General features: G+C 38.3%; 1 protein-coding gene and 1 non-coding gene across 5 annotated transcripts in view; both read left to right on the forward strand.

Moving 5' to 3' along the window:
• The window catches only part of Apoo (apolipoprotein O), a 63,161-nt gene extending 62,567 nt beyond the window's left edge, over window positions 1–594 (forward strand). For 3 of the 4 annotated variants that reach the window (XM_047536682.1, XM_047536683.1, XM_047536687.1), the window contains one exon: window positions 321–592. Coding sequence is in view for 1 of the 4 variants with exons in the window: in XM_047536683.1 (XP_047392639.1) it covers window positions 321–326 (6 nt within the window). In the remaining 3 variants the exon portion in view is untranslated. Of the gene's footprint in view, window positions 1–320 lie in introns of all 4 variants that reach the window. The other variant, XM_047536684.1, reaches the window with a different exon arrangement.
• A 14,777-nt stretch (window positions 595–15,371) lies between these two features.
• On the forward strand, window positions 15,372–15,445 carry Trnad-guc (transfer RNA aspartic acid (anticodon GUC)). Its single transcript has one exon. It is a non-coding gene; the product is annotated as a tRNA-Asp (tRNA).
• The last annotated feature ends 6,705 nt before the right edge of the window (window positions 15,446–22,150 follow it).

The raw sequence follows: 22,150 nt of genomic DNA on the forward strand, positions 1-22,150 counted from the left end.
GATACAGGGAAATGTAGTTGTTTGATCTTCAGAGGGCAAGAGATATATGGTGGGTGCTGTGCTATTTAGGCCTTTACTTCATATTCATCCATCCATCTGTTTAATTATGCTTAGAGACTCAGCCAGTTGAGAATCTGAGTATGAAATGGGAATAATTATAGTTTTCTCTGGCTCATGATCCTTATGGTCATATAATGGTAACATAATATTTTATATGGTTTCTCTGTTTCGATCTAAAGAATTTTCAAAATATTAAATTTTAGAGTCATTTTTATTTTTTTCTGGCACAGTTTGCTTATGTTTTTCTTTTTTTCTTTTAGTTATAGGTAAACAGTGGAAACTCCAGACAGTAAATCAGTATTTCTACAGAAAAAGGGCAGAGAAGTCAGTATTGAATATAGTAAACTGGCCTTCTTCAGGAAAATCTATAGTAGGCCTTTTCGTTATCTTGGTTGATACCATACTACAAGTGGACTAACCTGAAATCGTTTACCTAGAGATAATGTAAAAGTCTTAGAACTCCTCGTTCTCATGTCACTATTTATGTACATAATTAAAATCCAAATTAAAAAAATGTGTCCTGCTTTCTTTATTGATATCATTGAGTGACAGTTTAAGCATATCTGGTGTTCACATATATGCACAGTTAGTGTGCATGGTGCATGTTTCTGTGGGTATTTGTGTATGCATGTGGTATGCATGGTGTTTGTGTGCTAAAGACAACATTAACTCTTCTTAGGGCAGTAGCAGATGGCAGTCTGCAGAGTCTGAGCCCTAAAATCCAAAGAAGAGCAAAGGAGAGGGGCTTGAGGTAAGAGACAATGCTTTAAAAACCAACACAAGGAAATACTGGGGAGTGACATTGGCCAAATATTGTTATATTGTGTGCATGTGTGAATATGTAACAGCAGATTCCATCACTGTATACAACTATAAAATGCCAATTAAAAATGTGGAAGGAAAAAAAAACAACACAAGGAACAAAACTTGTAAGTAACACAGTTTGCCTATACTAATTAAAAGACATAACAAAACTGTGATAGTAACCCTTGTTATGACTATCATCTCCTAGTTTAGACAGATCTTCCAGTTCTTGAATGGAAGTGAAATTCATAATGAAGTAGTATATGTGCTCTGCCAGTGGATGAATGGGGATGTGGCTATGTGTATTGGCTCTTTGTATGTATAGCTTGGGTCCTCCTCCTCTGTGGCCCCTGAATGCATCACAGATGGATCTCTGTATAATTCCTAATTGTTGATCTTCCGGGCTTGATAACAGTTGGGAAGATAGCAATGCACAAATGGAAATGTACATATTAGTGTTAAATACATTTAATAGAACCAAAATGGCAGGAACAGTGCTGGTGTTGTTACTTGGATTAATAAGCTGAAGCAAAGCTGTCTATGGGATAATTCTACTCACCCCGAAACCTTACTTTCTTTTTTGTGTTACTGGACCAATCACCCAAATTTATTAAAGCTGTCCCTAAATTATAAATATGCTATTATTATTTTAGGCTTTCTCCATTTGTTTTGGGGTCCTATGTCACCTCTGCAAAGTGGAAATTTTATGAGTTTCTTCATTGAGATTGCTCAATCTATAGATTAAGAAGAAATGGCCTACACCTCAGCATGCTCTGGAGATGATTAATCAATAGGTATTTGCCTCCTTAATGTACAGTATTACTTCTCATTGTTAACCCTTCAGTCACTATTGAAACATTTCTTTGAAACCTCTTAACTCCTCCACTGGGTGGTGGGGTTAGGTATATCACCAAACTCTACTATTGTCTGATCTGTGTTTAGTACAGCAAAGGAATTATTTCCCAACACAGATAACTTAGTTGCCCTTTGAAATACTTTTTGATTTATGGATGGTGGCCCAAAGATCTTTTTCTCTCCTGGTTGTTTATATTCAAGTGCTGCTTTCTTTTTATATTTAATAGTTTGCATGCCTCGTGCATACTGAACTATAGGGAATATAAAATATGCATATTTAGGGCTTGGTGTGGTGGTGTGCACCTGTAATACCAGCGGCTTGAGAGGCTGAGGCAAGAGGATTGCGAGTTCAAAGCCAGCCTCAACAACTTAGCAAGGCCCTAAGCAATTTAGCGAGACCCTGTCTCTAAATAAAATATTTTTAAAAAGGCCTGGGGATGCGGTTCAATGATTAAGTGCCCCTGGATTCAATCCCCGGTACCAAAAAAAAACCAAAAAACCCAAAATGCATATTTGGAGACTAGGGGTGTAGCTCAGTGGTGGAGCATATGCTTAGCATGCACAAGGCCCTGAGTTTAATCACTAGTACCAAAATATATGTATTTTAATATCTTGTGTTTCTCCAAGTCTTTATACTTTCAAAGTGCCTTTTTATCTCTTTCCTCCCTTGGCTTATTCCTGAACTCAATACATTTGTACTTTATTTGTTTTGGGGTACTAGGGATTGAACCAAGGGATACTCTACCACTAAGCTACATCTCTAGCCCTTTTCATTTTTTAAATTTTTAAAGTTTTTATTTAATTTTTTATTTTTTGGTGTCAGGGATTGAACTCCAGGGGCACTTAACCACTGAGCCACATCCCAACCCTTTTTAAAATTTTTATTTAGAGACAGGGTCTCACTAAGTTGCTTAAGTCCTCACTGAGTTACTGAGGCTCAGCCTCTTGAGCCACTGGGATTACAGGAATGTGCTACTGAGTCCTCCCCTTTTTATTTTTTATTTTGAGACAGAGCCACACTAAGTTGCTGAGTCTGACCTCCTGAATTGCTGGGACTACAGGCATGGGCCCTTATTCAGCTTTATTCTTGTTCTTTTTCTGTCCTAAGATACTGCTATCTATGTTTATACTTCTTTAATTTTTTTTTTTGCTTTAGTTGTACGTAGACACAATACCTTTATTTTATTTTTGTGTGGTGCTGAGGATTAAACTCAGGGCCTCATGCATACTAGGGGAGTATACTCTACCACTGAGCCATAACCCCAGCCCTGTTTATACTTTTTATTCTATCTTTTATGGTCATATCTCCTTATATGAAAACCATGACTCTCCATCTACTTTATTTGCAACATAATCCGCATAGTTCTATTTGAATAACTTTAGGGAATTTGGAGGGAGTGTTCTCTGCCTTACAAAATGACTTAAACTCCCCTGAAGAGATAAATGTGGTTTGGTTTGTTCTGTGATGACAGATTCCCAAGAAAGAGTGCTTTGTCAAAAATCAAGATTGAGCTGGGGGCAGTGGTGCATGCCTATAATCCCAGAGGCTTGGGAGGCTGAGTCAGGAGGATCACAAGTTCAAAGCCAGTTGTAGTAATTTAGCGAGGTCCTGAGCAACTTAGTGAGACCTCGTTTCAAAATAAAAGATAAAAATGAGTGGGAATGTAGCTCAGTGGTTAAGTGCCCCTGGGTTTAATATTCGATACAAACAAACAAATAACATCAAGATTGAAAAGCAATTGCTTCAATGGGGGGAAAAAGGATTAGGAGTACTAAAGAAGGCCTTCACCAGTCTTACCACCTTTATGACACCTTGAGACAAAAGCTAAGTAGTAGTACACAGCAGAATCCAGAGCAAGTTGAACTGAGTGACTACTGCAGTACCACCCAGACTGTAGGGTAGAGATGTCTAGGCCCAAGTGCAGTGCTGGATCTCAGCCCATATAATGCAGAGCACTTACCCTAATGAATGAATCAATAATATGATATGCAAATACCCTCAAGAAAATCCAAACTGTAGGCAAAATGTGTGGGTTCACATATACAGGTGGTAAAAATATGACTTGTTAGGGGTCGTATAGGAAGTCAAGTGTCAATTAAAATTAGGCCATGTAGTGAGTATTACTGATTTTTTATGAGTGTGAAACTGTAATTCAGAATCCTTGAATTCAGAGAAAATAGATGGGAATTATGTTGTCATTGTCATGTTTAATGAATACACCTTGCACCTATCATTTGGGAAAAGCTTAATGGTTAGAGAACACTTTTCTTTGTGACCAGTAGTATTCATTCCTATTGTATAAACTGATAAGCCATGAGTATGAAAGTTATCACTTTTTAGTTCAATGTACTCACCCAGACGAATGCAAAAACAATTTTGAGGGGACCAGCATTATATTTGTGGAACTAAATTCTGTTCAAGGCTTAATTTTCATTAAAGGCAAATATTTGAAATAATGGTTTTGGTTCACCATTGGTTGAAAGAAACTTGGTTAAGGTTTTAGTTTTCACTCTGTAAACCTCCTATCTAATATTGTAGTCAAGTTTCAAATCAATAATTAGCCAGCACACAGGACTAAAGGTACCGTCAGGTCAAACTCCAGATGTGACTGAAGTTCAGGCTTATTTATGTTTATGAAATTATGGCCAAGGAAATTTCTGGATGAAAGAAAAGTTTGTTTTTGTAAGCAAGTATTTCACCTCACATTTTGTTCCCTTGACATACTGAATAAATCAACTATGTTTCATATTTAGGGGCTTTTATCTTCTTAATCAACTGTAGTGCTTTGTTGCTGAACTCTGGAAGGCAAAAGAATAGCCAAGGGAGTGACTCTTCTCACTCTTCTCCCTTCGCCCTCAAACTTTGAAATAGCCTTAATCAAAATCCTTATAGGACTGATGGTGTAGTGCTTGGCTAGCAAACATGAGGCTCTTTGTTCCATCCCCAGCACCTCAAAAAAGAAAAGAAAAACAAGATCCCTCTTTCTCCTGGTAGGAATGCCTTGTAAATCTCCTCCTTCAGTGCAGCCTTATTGATAGCATGGTAGAAGACAGACAGAAGAAAAGGTAAAAGGCAAAGATGGAGAAAAAGCAAGGTGTCATGGTGCTCACATATAATCAGTGACTCAGCAGACTGAGGCAGGATTGCAAATTCAAGGCCAGCATCAGCAAGTTATTTAGCAAGGCTCTAAGCAACTCAGGGAGACCTTGCCTCAAACTTAAAAAAAAATAAAATGGACATGATGTACATGTCTGTAATCCTTGTGGCTGGGGAGGCTGAGGCAGGAGGATGGCAAGTTCAAAACCAAACTTAGCAACTTAGCAAGGCCCTAAGCAACTCAGAGAGACCCTGTCTCAAAATAAAATATAAAAAAGGGCTGGGGCTGTTGCTCAGTGGTTAAGTACCCCTTGGTTCAAGTACCAAATAAATAAGCAGACAAACTGTGGATGTAAAAAAATGAATGAATAAGTAATTAGGCTATGAATGTAGCTTAGTGGTAGAGCGCCCCTGGATTCAATCCTCAATACCAAATGAATGAATGTGTGAGTGATAGAGAAAAGTATGGAATTGAAAAACTGCTTCCCACATTCAGAAATAGTCATAGTGAATCCTTCAAATGCTTACATATAATACGGGAATTTTACTAGGAGTTACCCCAAATTGGTGTATCATCAGCAGAATGATCTTAAATGTTTTGTTCATTACAGGGAAAATATCAACTTCTAAGTATCAGCCATCTAAATTTATCTTCCGTATCTCTTCTAAGTTTTGAGAAAATAGCCCCCAGGTAATGGTAGTGTCTGAATATATACATTAGTTTCTCCTGAAACCCCAGGAAGATAAGAGGAAAAGGATTTTTAAGGTAGCTTTAGCACATGGGGGAGAGGTTGATCAATTGTATTGTTAGAGTTAGACAGGAGCAAGAAATTCTGGTATGCTATTGTGTAGTAGGGTGGCTAGAGATAACAAGTACTGTATATTTCAAAACACTAAAAAATAGGAATTTGAATGTTTTCACTATAAAAAAATGATAAGTGTGAAAAAATGTGAGAAAACTGATAAATGTTTGAGGAGCTATGTTTACCCTGGCTTAAGCATTGTACACATATATCAAACTATCATATGGTACCCCATAAATATGTACAACTTTTATGTTTTTATATATCAGTTAAAAATAAATGGGGCTTGGGCTGGGATTGTAGCTCAGTGGTAGAACACTTGCCCAGCACATATGAGACACTATGTTCAATCCTCAGCACCACAAAAAATTAAATAAAGGTTTGTGTCCATCTTACAACTTAAAAATTTTTTTTAAATAAATGGGGCTTGAAGTATATAGCTCAATATATAACTATAAACTGTAGCAGAGTACTTATCTAGCATGCATGAGGCACTAGGTTTGATCCCCAGCACTGCAAAATAAATAAAAATAAAAAATAATTTAAAAAATGGGGAATGGGAGAGGTGTATCTTATGCCTTCATTACAGGAAGGGTGCCAATGGATACATGGAACCAAAGTTTACAAAGTAAATGTGATATTCTTAGTATAATGCTCATTAGAGAGTTCACTTAGCATTTAACTTTTAAAAGATAGCATTTAAATTAAAAAGATGTGCCAGTGGACACATGAAACCAAAGTTTATGAAGTAAATATGAGATTCTTAATATTAACTTCCTTGCTCAGTAGAGTGTTCCCTTAGCATTTAAATTTAAAAAGATAACATTAGCATACAAGAAAGGCATGGGAGAGGGAGACAATAGGACTTCTGTGTTTTTGTAACTGACTTAGGGGAACTGTTTGATTCTTGAAACTCTGTGTCCATGTAACATTGATACAATAAAAATAATGAAAACATTTAGAAAGTTTCTACAAAAAGCAAGGAATTTAATCTCCCCAAATTCCTGAACTTCCGGATTTCTAATGGCCTCATGGACGTTTTCCCCTTGTTACTTCACACCTGATCTCCTCTGTAGAGTTTAATTCCAAGGCCAGGGTAGGTGTCTTCTTATCATTCCCACAGTGCTGACCTGATGTAACTGCTGCATATATTGCCAATGAGTGAATTATTGACAGTTCACAATTGCATTATGATTGTATTTCAATCAGAGCCTTTAAAAGAGGTTATCTGTAGATATTTGATTTGTTTGATTGCCACTGTCAGGTGGCAAGGTCAGGTTTTATGTTCCTTTGTTTCTGACTTCCAAATCTTAAAACAAGGTGGTTGGCCTAGGTGCTCTTTATTTTATTTTTTTAACTATAAACTTTAAAAAAAAAAAAATATATATATATATATATATATATATATATATATATATATATAACTTGTCAATGGATCTTTTGTTTAATTTTATTTATTTTTATGTGGTGCTGAGCATCAAACTGAGGGCCTCACACATGCCAGCCCTCTGAGCCACAATTCCAGCCCTCTTCAGTGCTCTTTAAAGGCCTTCTTTTTCTGCAACTTCACCCCTGAGATTTATTAAGCACCTACTGAATGCATGATCTAGATGATCTATTAGAGTAGGCAGGGAAGAGTAATGCCAATCACAGTTCAGATTTGAAGACAAAAAGTAAGTGCATGAAACAATCAGAATAATTACAGGGCAGCAGCACCATAATGTACAAATTAAATATTAACGATAGATAATAGTTTCATGCATTTGGTCTTCTGCGGAAAAAGCACCCAAGGATGTTTGTCTAAGACATGAATATAATATGTCTAGGCAAGAGTTTTAATTTTTTTGTGCACAATAACTTTTTTTAGGTAAGAGGAAACAAGCCTGGTAAAACAGGGGATGTTGACTTAGAAGGATGGTTTTACTAAGTTAGAACTTATCTCTTGTTCTTTGTGTGTGATCACGTTTTTCCTTTGAAGTACCGAGTACCTTGTCCCCAGCAAGTCTAGCAAGGGTTAGCCCAGAGATGAACTTTTGGGGCACCCTTGACATAACCCTACAACTCCTTCATGAATATTCATTAATGTTATGTATATAGAAAATAATGTCTTGCTCTTCATGGTGGCCTGTAATCCCAGTGACTTGGGAGGTCAAGGCAGGAGGATTGCAGGTTTGAGGCCACCCTCAGCAACTTCATGAGGACTTAAGCAATTCAGGGAGACCCTGTCTCTAAATAAAATATAAAAGGGGCTGGCTGGGTATGTGACTTAGTGGTTAAGTACCCCACCCCTGGGTTCAAAAATAAAAAATAAAATAATGTCTTATTACTTTCATGTATTGATAGGAATTGGAATGTCTGGTTAAGAATCACATTGGTGGGGCTAGGGATATAGCTCAGTTGATAGAGTGCTTACCTCACAAGCACAAGGCCCTGGGTTCTAATCCCCAGCCCAAAGGGAAAAAAAAAAAGAAGAAGAATCACATTGGTTGAGAGCCAACATGTCCTACTTTAATTAATGGGATGTTTGATTTAGAATTAATATTGATTTGCATAATAAAATATGCCACTGTCCTTTAAATATGTTTTAGTAGCTTACACATACCACTGGACAATATTTACTAAAGTATTATACTTTAATTTTTATTCCCAGATAGGAAAAAATTCAGCTCTCTGAAATGATAATAAATTCAGAATATTAACAAAACTAAATTTGCATGTTTCCTTAAGTAAACCTAAAATTTGAGCTTGCATGAATGGCATGGCCTCTATGCATAAGAGATTTACTTAACACAGCAATCTTGAGCCTGCCATATTTAGAACAGTCTGCCTTCAGGGTTGGCCCTTAGGAAACAGCTTCCCAAAAATTCCCATGCTTGCAAGACTGGGGCACCAAACTCTGCTGTATCAGGTAACAGATTGTGCAAATGGCATGAGTTATGGCCAACACCTGATTTTATTCTGGGACTCTGGACTTTAGGTAGTTGTTATGCAGAAGGTACCTATGTGACCAGCTTCAGTAAAATCCTTGAGTACTAAATCTCTAAAACGTTTTGCTGAGCAGAAATAGTGCACCTGTGTAGCTCCAGTTTTGCTACTAGAGATGGAAACATGTTGAATATGTCCCCTCCCAGGCCAGGAGGGAAAAAACAATAATCTGTGCTTTTTTCCCTTGCTGGACCTGTCATGTATCCTTTGCGACAATAAACCTAAGCCATGAGTACAAGTATATACTGAATCCTGTGAGATAGTTTAGTGAATCTGGGGAATCTGCCCAAAACAACCTGTTAAGATGGTGTTTGTTTTATTTATGTTATTCCCTCTTCCCCTGCACTTTACAGGAAAACATAAATAAAAGGACTATTATATTTACATTAAATATTTCCAGGTCACAAGACATTAAAAAACAGTTTTTAGTCATCTTCCTTGAGTAAAAGGAAAGTAGTTTATGAAAACCACAGAACACTCTAAGCTCCCTTGTTTAGACCAAATTAGTGATTGGGGTGTTTTTTTGTTCATTTGTTTTGGGTTTTTTTTTTTATTTCCCCCTGATTCTCACATAGAGTCTTTCTTCCCTCAGTTATGGCAGCAAGCTGTTTGGGCTGGTTTATAAGTAAATAGGTCATAAACTGCACTCCATTCAAAAGTGACATCTTTATGAAAGCATTTATTCGTCCTACAGAGAGAGCCCTGGCTCATTTCACACATTGTTTTAAACAAAATAGTTTGTTTCTTTTTTTGGTGGTGCCATGGTATTTCATTGGGGAAGCACTACCAAATAGGTAAGACTTGTTGAAGTCTGTGTGGGATTATACACCTAAATGCCAGAGCCAATAAGACTATCAAAAGACAACATAGGAGTAAATCTTGGTAAAAGTAAATTGGGATCTTGGGTTGGGCAATGGTTTCTTAGATACAGCAACAAAAGCACAACAGACTAACCATGAAGAAAAAGGATAACCCAAGGAATATGTGAAAATAAATATTCACAAGTCATATATCTGATAAAAACTTATATCCAGAATATATAACGAACTTTTACAACTCAACAGTAAAATGTGTATGTGTGTGTGTGTGTGTGTATGTACATATTTATCTCCATATCCCAGTTGAAACTGGACAAAGGATTTGAACATTTTTCAGAAGAAGTTATACAAGTGATAAAGACATGAAAAGATGTTTACCATCATTAGTCATCAGGGAAATACACATGAAAACCACAATGAAATACCACTTCATACTACAAGGCTGGCTAAGATAAAGAATAACAACTGTTGACGAAAATTTGGGGAAAACAGTCTGGTAGTTCCTCAAAACGTTAAGCATAAACCTATGTGACTCAGCAGAACCAGTCCTAGGTATATACTAAGAGAAATGAAAACCTATGTCTACACAAAAACTTACATACAAATGTTCATAGTGGTATTATTCGTAATAGCCAAATAGTGGAAATAACTAAAGGTCTATTACCTGGTGTATTGATAGACAAAACATTTCCATATAATGGAATATTATCCAGTCATAAAGAGGAACCAAGTATTGATACATGCTACATTGGTGACACTTAAAAACATGCTAAGTGAGGCTGGGGATATAACTCAATTGGTAGAGTGCTTGCCTTGCAAGCGCAAGGCCCTGGGTTCAATCCCCAGCACCATGAAAAAAATAAATGAATTTTAAAAATGTAATCTGATTAAAAGCATGCTAAGTGAAAGAAGCTGGTCACAAAAGAACACAAGTTGTATGATCCCATCTATTTTAAATTTCCAGAATGGGCAAATCCATAGCAGCCAAAAATAGATTAATAGTTGCTTAGGACTCTGGGAGTGGAAGCTTAACAGTGGGAGTTCGGCTAGAGAAGCTAATCACGTAGGAGACACATACTGAAAGGTTTATTGCAAGGACTTGGCTTAGGCAATTGTGGGGCTGGCCAAGGAAGTCTGAAGACCATAGGCAAGTAGTCAGAGGGGCAGATGAGTTCTTAGGCACGAACTGAGCTGCAGTCCACAAGCAGAATTTCTTCTGGAAAACCTCAGTTCTGCTTTTAGTCTTCTTCCCTGATTGAATCAGGCATACTTAGCTGAAGTCATGGACTTTAATTAAATTTTAATTAAATTAATTAATTTAATTTTAATTAAAGTCATGGACTTTAATCACACCTACAAGGCAACCTTCACAACAGCACCTAGGTTAGCGTTTGAACATCTGAAAACTGCAGTCAAATTGACACATGAACTGACTATGGAGAGTGACTTCTAGTGAGATTTCTTTTTGGGGTGATGGTTGCACAACTCTACTGAAAACTATTACATTGTAGACTTAATTTAAATGGATGAATTGTTTGGTGTGTGAATTCATATATATATATATATATATCTACATATGTAATATATATATATATATCTACATATGTAATATATATATATATATCTACATATGTAATATGTATATATATATATATTTGGAGGGGCACCAGGGATTGAACTCAGGACACTCGACCACTGAACCACATCTCCAGCCCTGTTTTGCATTTTATTTAGAGACAGGGTCTCACTGAGTTGCTTAGTACTTCACTTTTACCAAGGCTAGTTTTGAACTCTTGAGCCTCCTGCCTCAGCCTCCCAAGCTGCTGGGACTACAGGCACGTGCCACCACACCTGGGGTGAATTATATCTTAATAAAGGTGTTTTTAAAAGACTGTGCATATGCTGGGCATGATGGTGCATGTCTGTAATCTCAGCGGCTCGGGAAGTTGAGACAGGAGGATTGCAAGTTCTAGGCCAGTCTCAGTTACTTAGCGAGACCTTGTCTCAAAAAATTAAAAATAAAAATAAAAGACTGGGGATGTAGCTCAGTGATAAAGTACTCCTGGGTTAGATCTCCAGTACCAAATAAAAAAATTTAAAAAGACTGCATATTTGTAGATCCATGTTCATAGCAGAACTACTTACAATAGCCAAGAGGTAGAATTAACCCACATGTCCATTGCCAGATAAATGGATGGACAGCATGGTATGTGCATACAATGAAATATTATTCAGTCTTTAAATGAAAGGGAATCATGTCACATACTACAGCATGGGTGAACTGTGAAGACATTAAGTGAAATCAGCCAGTCAAATCAATTCTGGACAATTCCATTTATATGAGGCACTTAAAGTAGTCAGATTCACAAAACCATAAAGTAGAATGATGTTTTACTAGAGGCTAGGGGATGGGACAAAGGGGAAATATTTTTCATTCGGCATAAAGTTTCATGTTTGCAAGATAAAGTTTTGGAGATCTGTTGCACAACAATGTGAATATACTTAACTAACATATTCCCTTTAAAATGGTTAAGAGTGCATGCTTAGTATGAACAGAGCCCTGGGTTTTATGCCCAGCACACAAAAATGTTTATGGTAAAACTTATGTTAAGCTGGGCATGATGGCACATGCCCCTAATCCCAGCGACTTGGGAGGCTGAGGCAGGAGGATCACGAGTTCAAAGCCAGCCTCACCACCTTAGCGAGGCACTAAGTAACTCAGTGAGACACTGTCTCTAAATTTAAAAAAAAATGAAGAAGGGCTGGAGATGTGGCTCAGTGGTTAAGTGCCCCTGGGTTCAATCCATGGTACCAAAAAACAAAAAAACAAAAACAAAAACAAAAATCTTAAATGGTTTTTACCACAATTAAAAATGAACAAACGGAAAAACCAATGACTGTGTGTTCTACCTTGCCTGAGCAGCTCCCTGGTTGTCTGAACTCTCCCCTGACACCATTTTATGGCCTATAAAGGATTGTATATAGTGTCTAAAATGAGAATGAGGGATTTCCTCAAAGTATAATCAAAATATACTATGGGAGTTCTGGTGAAATTGGCTCAATTGTTTATCTCTGTGGCCTATTTAATTCCATTAACCTGTTTCTAGGAAGCTGACGATAGAGATGATGAATTTGACAGGATAAAAATTTGAGGTAGAGTTGGATGTATTTTTTTTCCAACTGACTAAAACAGCTGCTAAAAGCAACTAAAAATCTAATCTCTGTTGACAGAAAAATGACTGCTTGGCCCTTCTCTGAGTTTGGTGGGCAGCAAGAGGTCCTGCTCAGGCGAACTACCAGAGCCCAGATCCATAGTGCCCACCTGCCTGTGTACCCTGAGGTATTCTGTGACTTTCTGGCTCAGCTCAGACTGTGAGTAAGGAAACATTGTAGCCCCCAGCTGAAGTGTTGAACCAGGAAGTATTCATCCCCCTTGGGAGTTCCACTTCCTCATTTATACCCTTTCCTCCCAGAGCATCAGTTGCCATTTTGTCACAGTAGACAAAGTCACCCACAAGAACAGGCAGGCAGCTGGAACAGGCAGGTCATGGCGTCATTCCTTCCTTATACTTGCTGTTCTAGTTTGCTGGGAATGCTCTCAATTGGCCTGGTGGCTCTCTGGCTCTCAATCACATTAGTGTCTTCATCTCAGAATTATTAACAGGATTAAATGAAATTATTTCACCTGAATCTAGATTATGCTTAATAGATGTTAGCGCCTTTCTTTCCCACTCAAAATTTTGAATTCCCAGGCACACACCTTTCTCCACCCCACCCTTCTCCATTTAGCTGTTTTATTTCCCAGGAGTCCTTCTTCTCTTCTCAGATTGAATGCTCCAGAGACTTCTTTCAGTCCTGCATGTCCATTTTTGGTTGTCTCAACTTGGAAGAGGGTGCTACTGTTATCTTGTGGGTAGAATTCAGGGATGCTGCCAAACATCCTACAAGGCTCAGGACACACCCATAACAAAGAATTATCCAGCTCAAAATGTCAACAGGGGTGGGCAGCGGGGAGTGAACCCAGGACCTTTGCAAGGCTAGTTCCTTGTCATCTAGATCTTGACCTAAACTGGCCTTTGGTTGGGTGGGTCCTGAACAGTATAAGACATTTTTATTTTCTTTGTCATACTTTTACTATATATTTTATTTGTCTACTTTTTTTTTTTCTTTGCGGTGCTGGGGATCAAACCCAGGGCCTTGTGCTTGCAAGGCAAGCACTCTACTGACTGAGTTATCTCCCCAGCCCCTTATTTGTCTACTTTTAAAAATGTTTCTGTTGGTACATTATAGTTACACACAATAGAGGGGTTCATTTTTGCATATTTGTACATGCATAGAATATAATTTGCTCTGTTTTAATCCACAGTACTTCCACTTTCTCTTTCCTACTCCCTCCCGCTGTCTCATCTTTCCTCTGCTGTTCTCCTTCTCTTTATTGTTTTTTTTTTTTTTTTTTTTTTGGTTTTGGGTTGTTCGTTTTTTGATGGTTTTTTTTTTGTTTTGTTTTGTTTTTGGTACCAGAGGTTGAACCCAGGTGCTTAACCGCTAAGCCACACCCCCAGCCTTATTTATGTTTTATTTAGAGACAGGGCCGCGCTAAATTGCTGAGGCTGGATTTGAACTTGCAATCTTCCTGCCTCAGCTTCCCAAGTAACTGTGATCACAGGCATGGGCCACCGCACCCAGCTTATTTATTGTGTTTTAATTGGCACTTTATGGATACACATAAAGGTGAAATTCACTGTGGTATATTCATATATGTACATAGTATAATTTGGTTAATTTCTGTGCACAGTTCATCCCTTTTCCTTTCCCTCCTCCCCCTCAATCTCTTTTCTCTACTCTACTGATCTTCTATTTTCATGGAATTCCCCTTTTTTATTTTCTATTTCTCTCTAGCTTCCACATATAAAAGAAAATATTTGACCTTTGACTTTCTGAGTCAGGCTAATTTCACTAAGCATGATGTTTGCCCATTCCATCCATTTACCAGCAAATGTCATAATTTCATTCTTCTTTATGGTTGAATAAAACCCTGTTGTGTATATTACCACATATTCTTTATCCATTCATCCATTGACAGGCTCCTAGGCTGGTTCCATTACTTTGCTATTGTGAGTTGTGCTGCTATAAACATTGACATGCCTGTATCACTGTAGTATGCTATCTTTTATGTATACCATCTCCCCCTGCCTCTCCCCACTACCCTGTGTACAGTACACTAATGAGAATAAACATTTCTGAAGTCTGCAAAGGTTAGAGGCTTGTTCCTCATTGCCATATCCCCTGCTTCTTGCTTGGGACCTAGTAAGAAGCAATAAATATTTGATTCATCAATGAATGAAAAGAATTTAACTTCCTGTAGCAATTCAACCTCCTCCCTGTCCCCAGGCTATGCCAGCTCCTCATTTCCCTCTCAGTCCCAGAGGTCTCTGATCCTTCCTTGCCTTCCCAGCTCCTATCTGCAGTTGAATAGGGCCAGAGTGGAATGGGCAGGAGTTAGAATCCCTTGGGGGATCCATTGAGGGAAGCAGATCTGCAGGACTGAGAGAAGTCTCTGGAGTGAAGGAGAGGAAGGAATCCTGGGAAATAAAAAAGCTAAATAGAGAATGGTGAGTTGGGGAGAGTCTGCATGCCTAGGAATTCAACATTTTGAGTGGGAAAGAAAAGAACTAGCATCTATTAAGAATCATCTAGAATCAGGGCAAAATCATTTCATTTAATCCTATTAATAATTCTGAGGTGAAGATGCTAAAGTCTGGCACAATTAAGTGCCACATCTAAGACCACACAACTGGGAAGTGCCAGAGTTGAGAATAATGTAGGTTTGTGTGATTCCAAAGCCCAAGCTTTTCCCAGTGAGCCAAGTGGCTTGTTTTTCCCATGTTTTTAAATCTTTTGGGGAAGACTAGATAAGGTGGACCCTGTCCACAAAAGAGTTTCTAGGGCTGGGGATATAGCTCAGTTGGTAGAGTGCTTGCCTGTCAAGCACAAGGCCCTGGGTTCAATCCCCAGCACCGCAAAAAAAAAGAATTTCTAATCTGGTGAAGGGAGGCAGAAGACAGGCACACAAATTAACACATCAAAGTTGTAGCTGGTGGGACCCCTTTACCAGCTTGGAGGTACAAGTATCACTTTCCCTGGAATCAAACTAATTGCTCAAATATGCACACACCCAAATTGGTAGGCAGTCTAGTATTGTGCTTGCTCGCACTCTCAGCCCCCCAACTAAATTGTATTTAAGAACTTTGGGGGTTTGCTAGGTCTGAATCAATCAGTTCTAAATGAAAGATAGTCATGTAGCCCTTACCACCTGGTCACTATTGAACATTAGTCATTGCAAGGACTGGAGTAGTGGCCCAAGGTTGCCATTTTTTATACTCCTATAGCTGTGTACTCATGGACTCAGCCATTATCCTAAAGAGGATCCCAATGCATACTCAGATGGTTCCAGTCACAGGCACATGCCACCAAATGTACTGGGACCAAAAATGGCCACAGCAATATTTCTGGTTCCATATGTTCTTACAGAACCTTGCCACCCTTCCTACCAAAATGTAAGGTCTAATTATACTCCCTTTATATACAAGCAGACCTTGGTGACGTCCTCCTAATGAATTAGATGACACAAAGTGACTTTGCATACCTTTTGAGGTAAATAATCTTTCACTTGGTCGTGTGTGTAGTGTCTGTCTATGTCTCTGTTTCTATCTCTGTCTCTGTCTGTCTTCCTCTCCCTGTCCCACTCTCTCAGTATATTCATGCTCTAAACCCAGCCTCCATGTGGTGAGGAAGGCCAGGCCACACAGAGAGGCTATGTGTAGACATTCCACCCACAGCTGGCATTGCCCATTGGAAATGGGACTGAGTTAGCCTTCCAGTAATTTCTTCCCCCAGCTTTCAGGTCTTCTAGCTCAGGCATTGTGAAAATTGAGAACTGTCTCTGCTACACCAGGATGAAATTGATGGCTCACAGAATCCCTGAGCATAATAAATGGTTTTTTGTATGCTTCCAGATTTGGGGATAATTTGTTATTATCCTTCCAGCTGTGAGAGTTTGGGCTCTGCTATTGAGATCCCTAGTCCAGGTACCCCTAACTTCATTGTTTTTAAAGATCTGGTCAAAGAACAATCTTTGTACAGTCATTCTGATGCCTCCTAGGGAGGATTTATCTGCATTTCCTCTGTTTTATTATAGCATTTGTCACCTTGTATTAAAACTGCTTGTATTTGCCTCCCAGATCAGCTATGAACTCTTAGAGGACAGTGCATATTATATTACCTCTCGTTGTGTGACAAGACTAACAGCTCCTTAGGTATGAACCACAGAATCAAAATTCAACCCCCCCACAGTATATTTTCAGTAGCTTTTATGTTTTTTTTGTATATATACAAATATATATATATATTTGTGTGTGTGTGTGTGTGTGTGTGTATATATATATATATATATATATATATATATATATCTGGGTGTATGCACATATATTTTTATTTAAGAATGATTTGTACACACACACACATACACACAATGGCCTATTATATAGTCTTCAATAAGAGTGAAATTCCAGGGCTGGGGAGATAGCTCAGTTGGTAAAGTGCTTGCCTTGTAAGCACAAGGCCATGGGTTTGATTCCCAGCACCACAAAAAAAAAAAAAAAAAAAAAAAAAAAAGAGTGAAATTCCAGTATCCCATTTGTTTAAAATAAATTTAAAAAAAAAGAGTGAAATTCCAACACATGCTAGAACTTGAACTTTGAAAGCATTATGCTAAGTAAAGTAAAACAGACACAAAAGGACAAATACTGTGACTCCACTTAATATAAGATACTTAGAATAGTCTAATTCATAGAGACAGAAAGTGAAATGGTGATTTCCAGGGGTTGGGAATAAAGGGGGATAATGAATTGTTTAATGGGTACAGAATTTTGGTTTGGGAAGATGAAAAAATTCTGGAGATGGATGGTGGTGATGTGAATACCATAGAACTGTACACTCAAAAGTGGTTAAAATGGTAATTTTTATGTTATGTGAATTTTATCACATTAAAAAAACAAACCAAATGTATAATGAAGGAGAAAATAAAATATGTGTCATAGATTTAAAGTGGAAAAAAAAGCCCCAGCTAGTCACAGTGGTGCATTCCTGTAATCCCAGTGACTCCAGAGACTGAGGCAGGAGGATCACAGGTTCAAGGTCAACCTCAGCAATTTAGTGAGGCCTTAAGCAACTTGGTAAGACCCTGTCTCAAAATAAATCACTTGGGGTGTAGCTCAGTGGTAAAACACCCTTAGGTTCAATCCTGAGTACCCAAACCCAAAACAAACAAACAAAAAATCTAATTGTTTTCTTTCTTTTACTTTTGCTTTCATACTTTCTGGTGCTAGGGAGTGAATCCAGGGCCTTGCCTATGCTAGGCATACCATCTACCATGGAGCTACATCCTCAGTCTCTCAATTCTTTTTTTTTTTTTTGGTACTGGGGATTAAACCCAGGTTGCTTTGCCACCTAGCCACATTCCCAACCCTTTTTAATTTATATTTTGAGATAGGTTCTCACGAGGTTGCCCAGTCTGGCCTTGAATTTGTAATCCTCCTACCTTAGCCTCCCAAGTTACTGAGATTATAGGCATGTGCCATCATACCCAGTCCCCTAATTCTTATATAATCTGTCATTTCTGAAATCACCAATAGGCTGTAAGAATGTTGGGGGGATCATGAAAAATAGAAGGGAATCCAACAGAGTAGAAGGGGACTAAGGGCAGGGAAGAGGAGAGGAAAAGGGAGGTACTAGAGAATGAAATTGACCAAATTATATTGTTATATGCATGTACAAATATGTGACAACAAATTCCACTACTACATATAATTAAAATGTACTAACAAAAAAGAGGGGAAAAAAGAAGCTATGAGACCCATAACAAACAGCCCTGGAAGAAAGTATAAAGATGCCTTCTAGATGGTTTCATTTCTTCCTTGGGAGACTTCTGTGAAAATAAGAGAAAGCACATGCATAGGACGTGAACCAACATCATGTGCTGCTCAGAGCCTTCGTGTTGAAAGTTCAGCCCATGATCCTCCCCACATGCCCCCCTCTGTGACTTCCTGCAGCCTTGGCTCTGCCAACAAATTTCAGCTCAGCAGAATTCACAAGATACAAGTCTCACTCTCAACATGCTTTTCATGATAATCCTGGATTTAGTAACACCTATTCTGAAATGCAATGCCAAAGGTGCCTGGCCATCTGGTTTGAAGGAAAGAATGCTGAAGCAGAGCTGGAAGACCTGGATTCATGCCCCAGGTCTGCACCTCGCTGACTGTGTGGCCTTGTCAAATTATTTTACCCTCATGTTCCATTGTCCCATATACCCAAAATACCCCCATGTGTTCCATCTGTTACAAATGCATTCTGAATTGTACACTTGGAGAATGCCTGCATACCTACCTTTCTACCCAGGTTAAGACTATTATTCATTCTCTTACTATGAATTAATTCAATTGGACTACAAGGGGTGTTGGATAATTTTGCTATATGGAAAAGTCAGGCCTAGAAGAGGTTGAGAGTGAGAGGTAGACAGGGCAAGAAAAATCTTGGGCAGGCACCATAGCAATATACTGGCTTCTAGAATCAGAGGAGAAGAGTCAGAAGCCAGGAGACTGCCAGTCAAGTTAAACTGCCTTCACAATTATACAGGAATATATCAAGAAAGCAGCCCAAGCTGGGATGTCTGGTAGATAGAGGACTGGCACCCTTCATACAGTTTAGGCTAGTTTGAATTAGTTTCTATTACTTGGAACCACTGGTCCTGATTAGTCAGGTCTTTTCCACAAGATGGATGTTACTGTACACAGGAATATAGGGTGTCTTCTTTGCCTTCTATTGTCATCAGTTCCCATTTTAATCTGCAAGTGAATTAAAACTGCAAGACTATTTTTGCAGGTTTTACCTATTTCCCAAATTTGAACCTTCCTTCACTTTATCAGTACTGCTTCTGCTGCTAGGCATATTTGTGCCATCTGTCCTGACTATCTGCTAATGTCCTTAAAAGAGCTCTGACCCCCTCACAAAGGGGAAATCTTGGTCATATCATATGGGGAAAGAGAGGAGGTCATGACATTTGAGGCAACACTGAGAATCCAGAAATATGGAGTGCACTGTGAGTATCTATTGTTTCAAATTGAAGGGAGCTGTTTCCCTGAAAGGGAAAAAGTTTGCTTTAATACTAAGAATAGCATAAAAGAAACATCAACCCAGTGACTTTAGCTGAGAAATGAATTTCATTAGAGTCACAGTTATTGTCTATTGTTCCCATTGGTGGTTCTAGTTGGGCTGAGATCTGATTTTCACTTCAATTCTCACAGTTGGCATTATTACTTCCCTTTGTGTAACTTTTGGGAAAAAGTTCAATATGAATCAGATTTTGTTTTTTGCTCCCACCAAAGAGAGACTTTTTTTTAATACAATGAGAGCAAATACAACTAGATCAAAATACTTACGTCACAGTGGAGTAACTTTTAGGAGTGTTGGTGAGTCCTCTGCCTTTCATTGTTTCATAGTCTGCAATTACATGACTCTTCCTGTCCCTAACTTAGAATGGGGTGCACCTGCTGCCCAAACCCTTTGACTTCCTTTAGTGTAGGCTTCCTCTTTTTTTTTTCCATGATATTTGCAAACCTGAAATGTATTACTGGATGTTTCCCAGAAAAGGGAATGTGTAAAACTCTCAAATGTCAAAGTAACACCACTTCATGACTCCCAGGGGTTTGTTGTTGTTGTTGTTGTTGTTGTTGTTGTTGCTTGTTTTGGTCTTAGAGGCTAAGTTTGAAACTTTGACTTTCTGAGATTCTGAGTGACCAAATAGCCTTCCAAAATTTTCACCCTTAAATTCCCCAGATTCTATTTCTGATGTTTAAAACCAATATTTTTTTTTACTGTGGTTAAAAACCACATAACAAAAAATTTGCCATCCTTTTTTTTTTGGGTACTGGAGATTTATTTTTTTCAATATTTTTTCAGTTGTTGATGGACCTTTATTTTAGTTATTTATATGCAGTGCTGACAGTTAAACCCAGTGCCTCACACATGCTAGGCAAGCACTCTACCACTGAGCTATATAACCCTAGCCTGGCACTAGACATTTAACCCAGGGATACTTTTACCACTGAGCTACATCCCCAACCATTTTTGTTTTGTTTTGGTTTTTTAGTTGTTGATAGGTCCTTATTTATTTATATGTGGTTCTGAAAATCGAACCCAGTGCCTCTCACATGCTAGGCAAGCATTCTACCACTGAGCCACAACCCCAGGCCCCCATTTTTGTTTTTGAGTCAGGTCTCACTTAGGGCCTTGCTAAGTTGCTGAGAGTGACTAGAACTTGTGATCCTCCTGCCTCAGTCTCCCAAGTGGCTGGGATTACAGGCATGAGCACCTGGCCCATCTATACATATTTTGGGAGGTACCAGAAATTGAACCCAGAGTTGCTTAACCACTGAGCCACATTTTTAAAGTTTTTTTATTTAGAGGCAGGCTCTCACTGAGTTGCTTAGGACCTCTCTAAATTGCTGAGGCTGCCTTTGAACTTGTGATCCTCCTGCCTCCTGAGCAGCTGGAATTACAGGCATGTGCTGCCACACCCAGCTCCATCTATACATTTTTAAGTGTATAGTTCAGTAGTGTTCAGGCAGTATCTGTCCTTTTCATCTAGCATATTTCATTTAACATTATATTCTCAAGGTTCACTTATGTTGTGGCATGGGGTAGGAATTCTTTCCTTTATAAAGCAGAATAACATTCTGTAGTAAACATATACTACATTGTGTTTATCCATTCATACAGCAACAGACATTTTGGGTTGTTTCCTCCTCTTGGCTTGTGAATTGTGCCACTATGAATGTGGCTGTGAAGATGCCTCTTTGAGACTCTGCTTTCAACTCTTTTGGCTACACACCTAGAAATGGAATTTCTAGATAAAATGGTAGTTCTATTTTTAATTTTTTGAGGAACCTCTATGGCATTTAAGTTTTAACCTAGATATGTAAATTTTAATATTTGCAGATTAAGAAGTGTATGTCAAGGAACTAATAATGTTTTGGGCAGACAATTAGAAAAAGTGTGGGGCAGAATCTAAAGTTAAAAAATGAAGTTACAGCAGTGAGACTTTTAGTTTGAGATTGGGCTCTTCAAAATTTGACTTTATTTTCAATGTGTGATTCTCACTTCTTTATGGTGTGTTTGGCCTCTTCTCATTAAACTTCATTTCCTCCACTAGAATGAATTTTCAGTGATAATGAGGAGTTAGATATTTACTTTTTCCTCTCTGCAAGCTTTCTTTAATTATTAGGCAGGTGAAATAAAACTAAATATAAATCAAAGTCCTGAATGTTCACCATTACATTTTTTTTGGTTGTTGTTGTTTTGAGGGGGTTGAATCTAGTGCCTCATGCATGATAAGCACTTTACCAATGTGCTACACCCCAGCTGACATCATTTTGGGGGAAAGATGCTTGAGCTGAAACCTAGAACTTCATGCACGCTAGACAAGTGCTTTATCACTCAGCTACATTCTTGACCTAACAAATATTTTTGTGGCTGAAATTACATGCACTTTTTTCCAGATCTTGCTACCAAGAAGTTTCACATCAAGCAGTGCTGTGCTACATCTTTACACCAAAATATTGTTTGTCAGAACACACAAAGGGGGTCCAATTTCTTAAAAGTATATTTGTCCA

This window comes from Sciurus carolinensis, chromosome X, assembly GCF_902686445.1.
Source record: "Sciurus carolinensis chromosome X, mSciCar1.2, whole genome shotgun sequence".
NCBI lineage: Eukaryota > Metazoa > Chordata > Mammalia > Rodentia > Sciuridae > Sciurus > Sciurus carolinensis.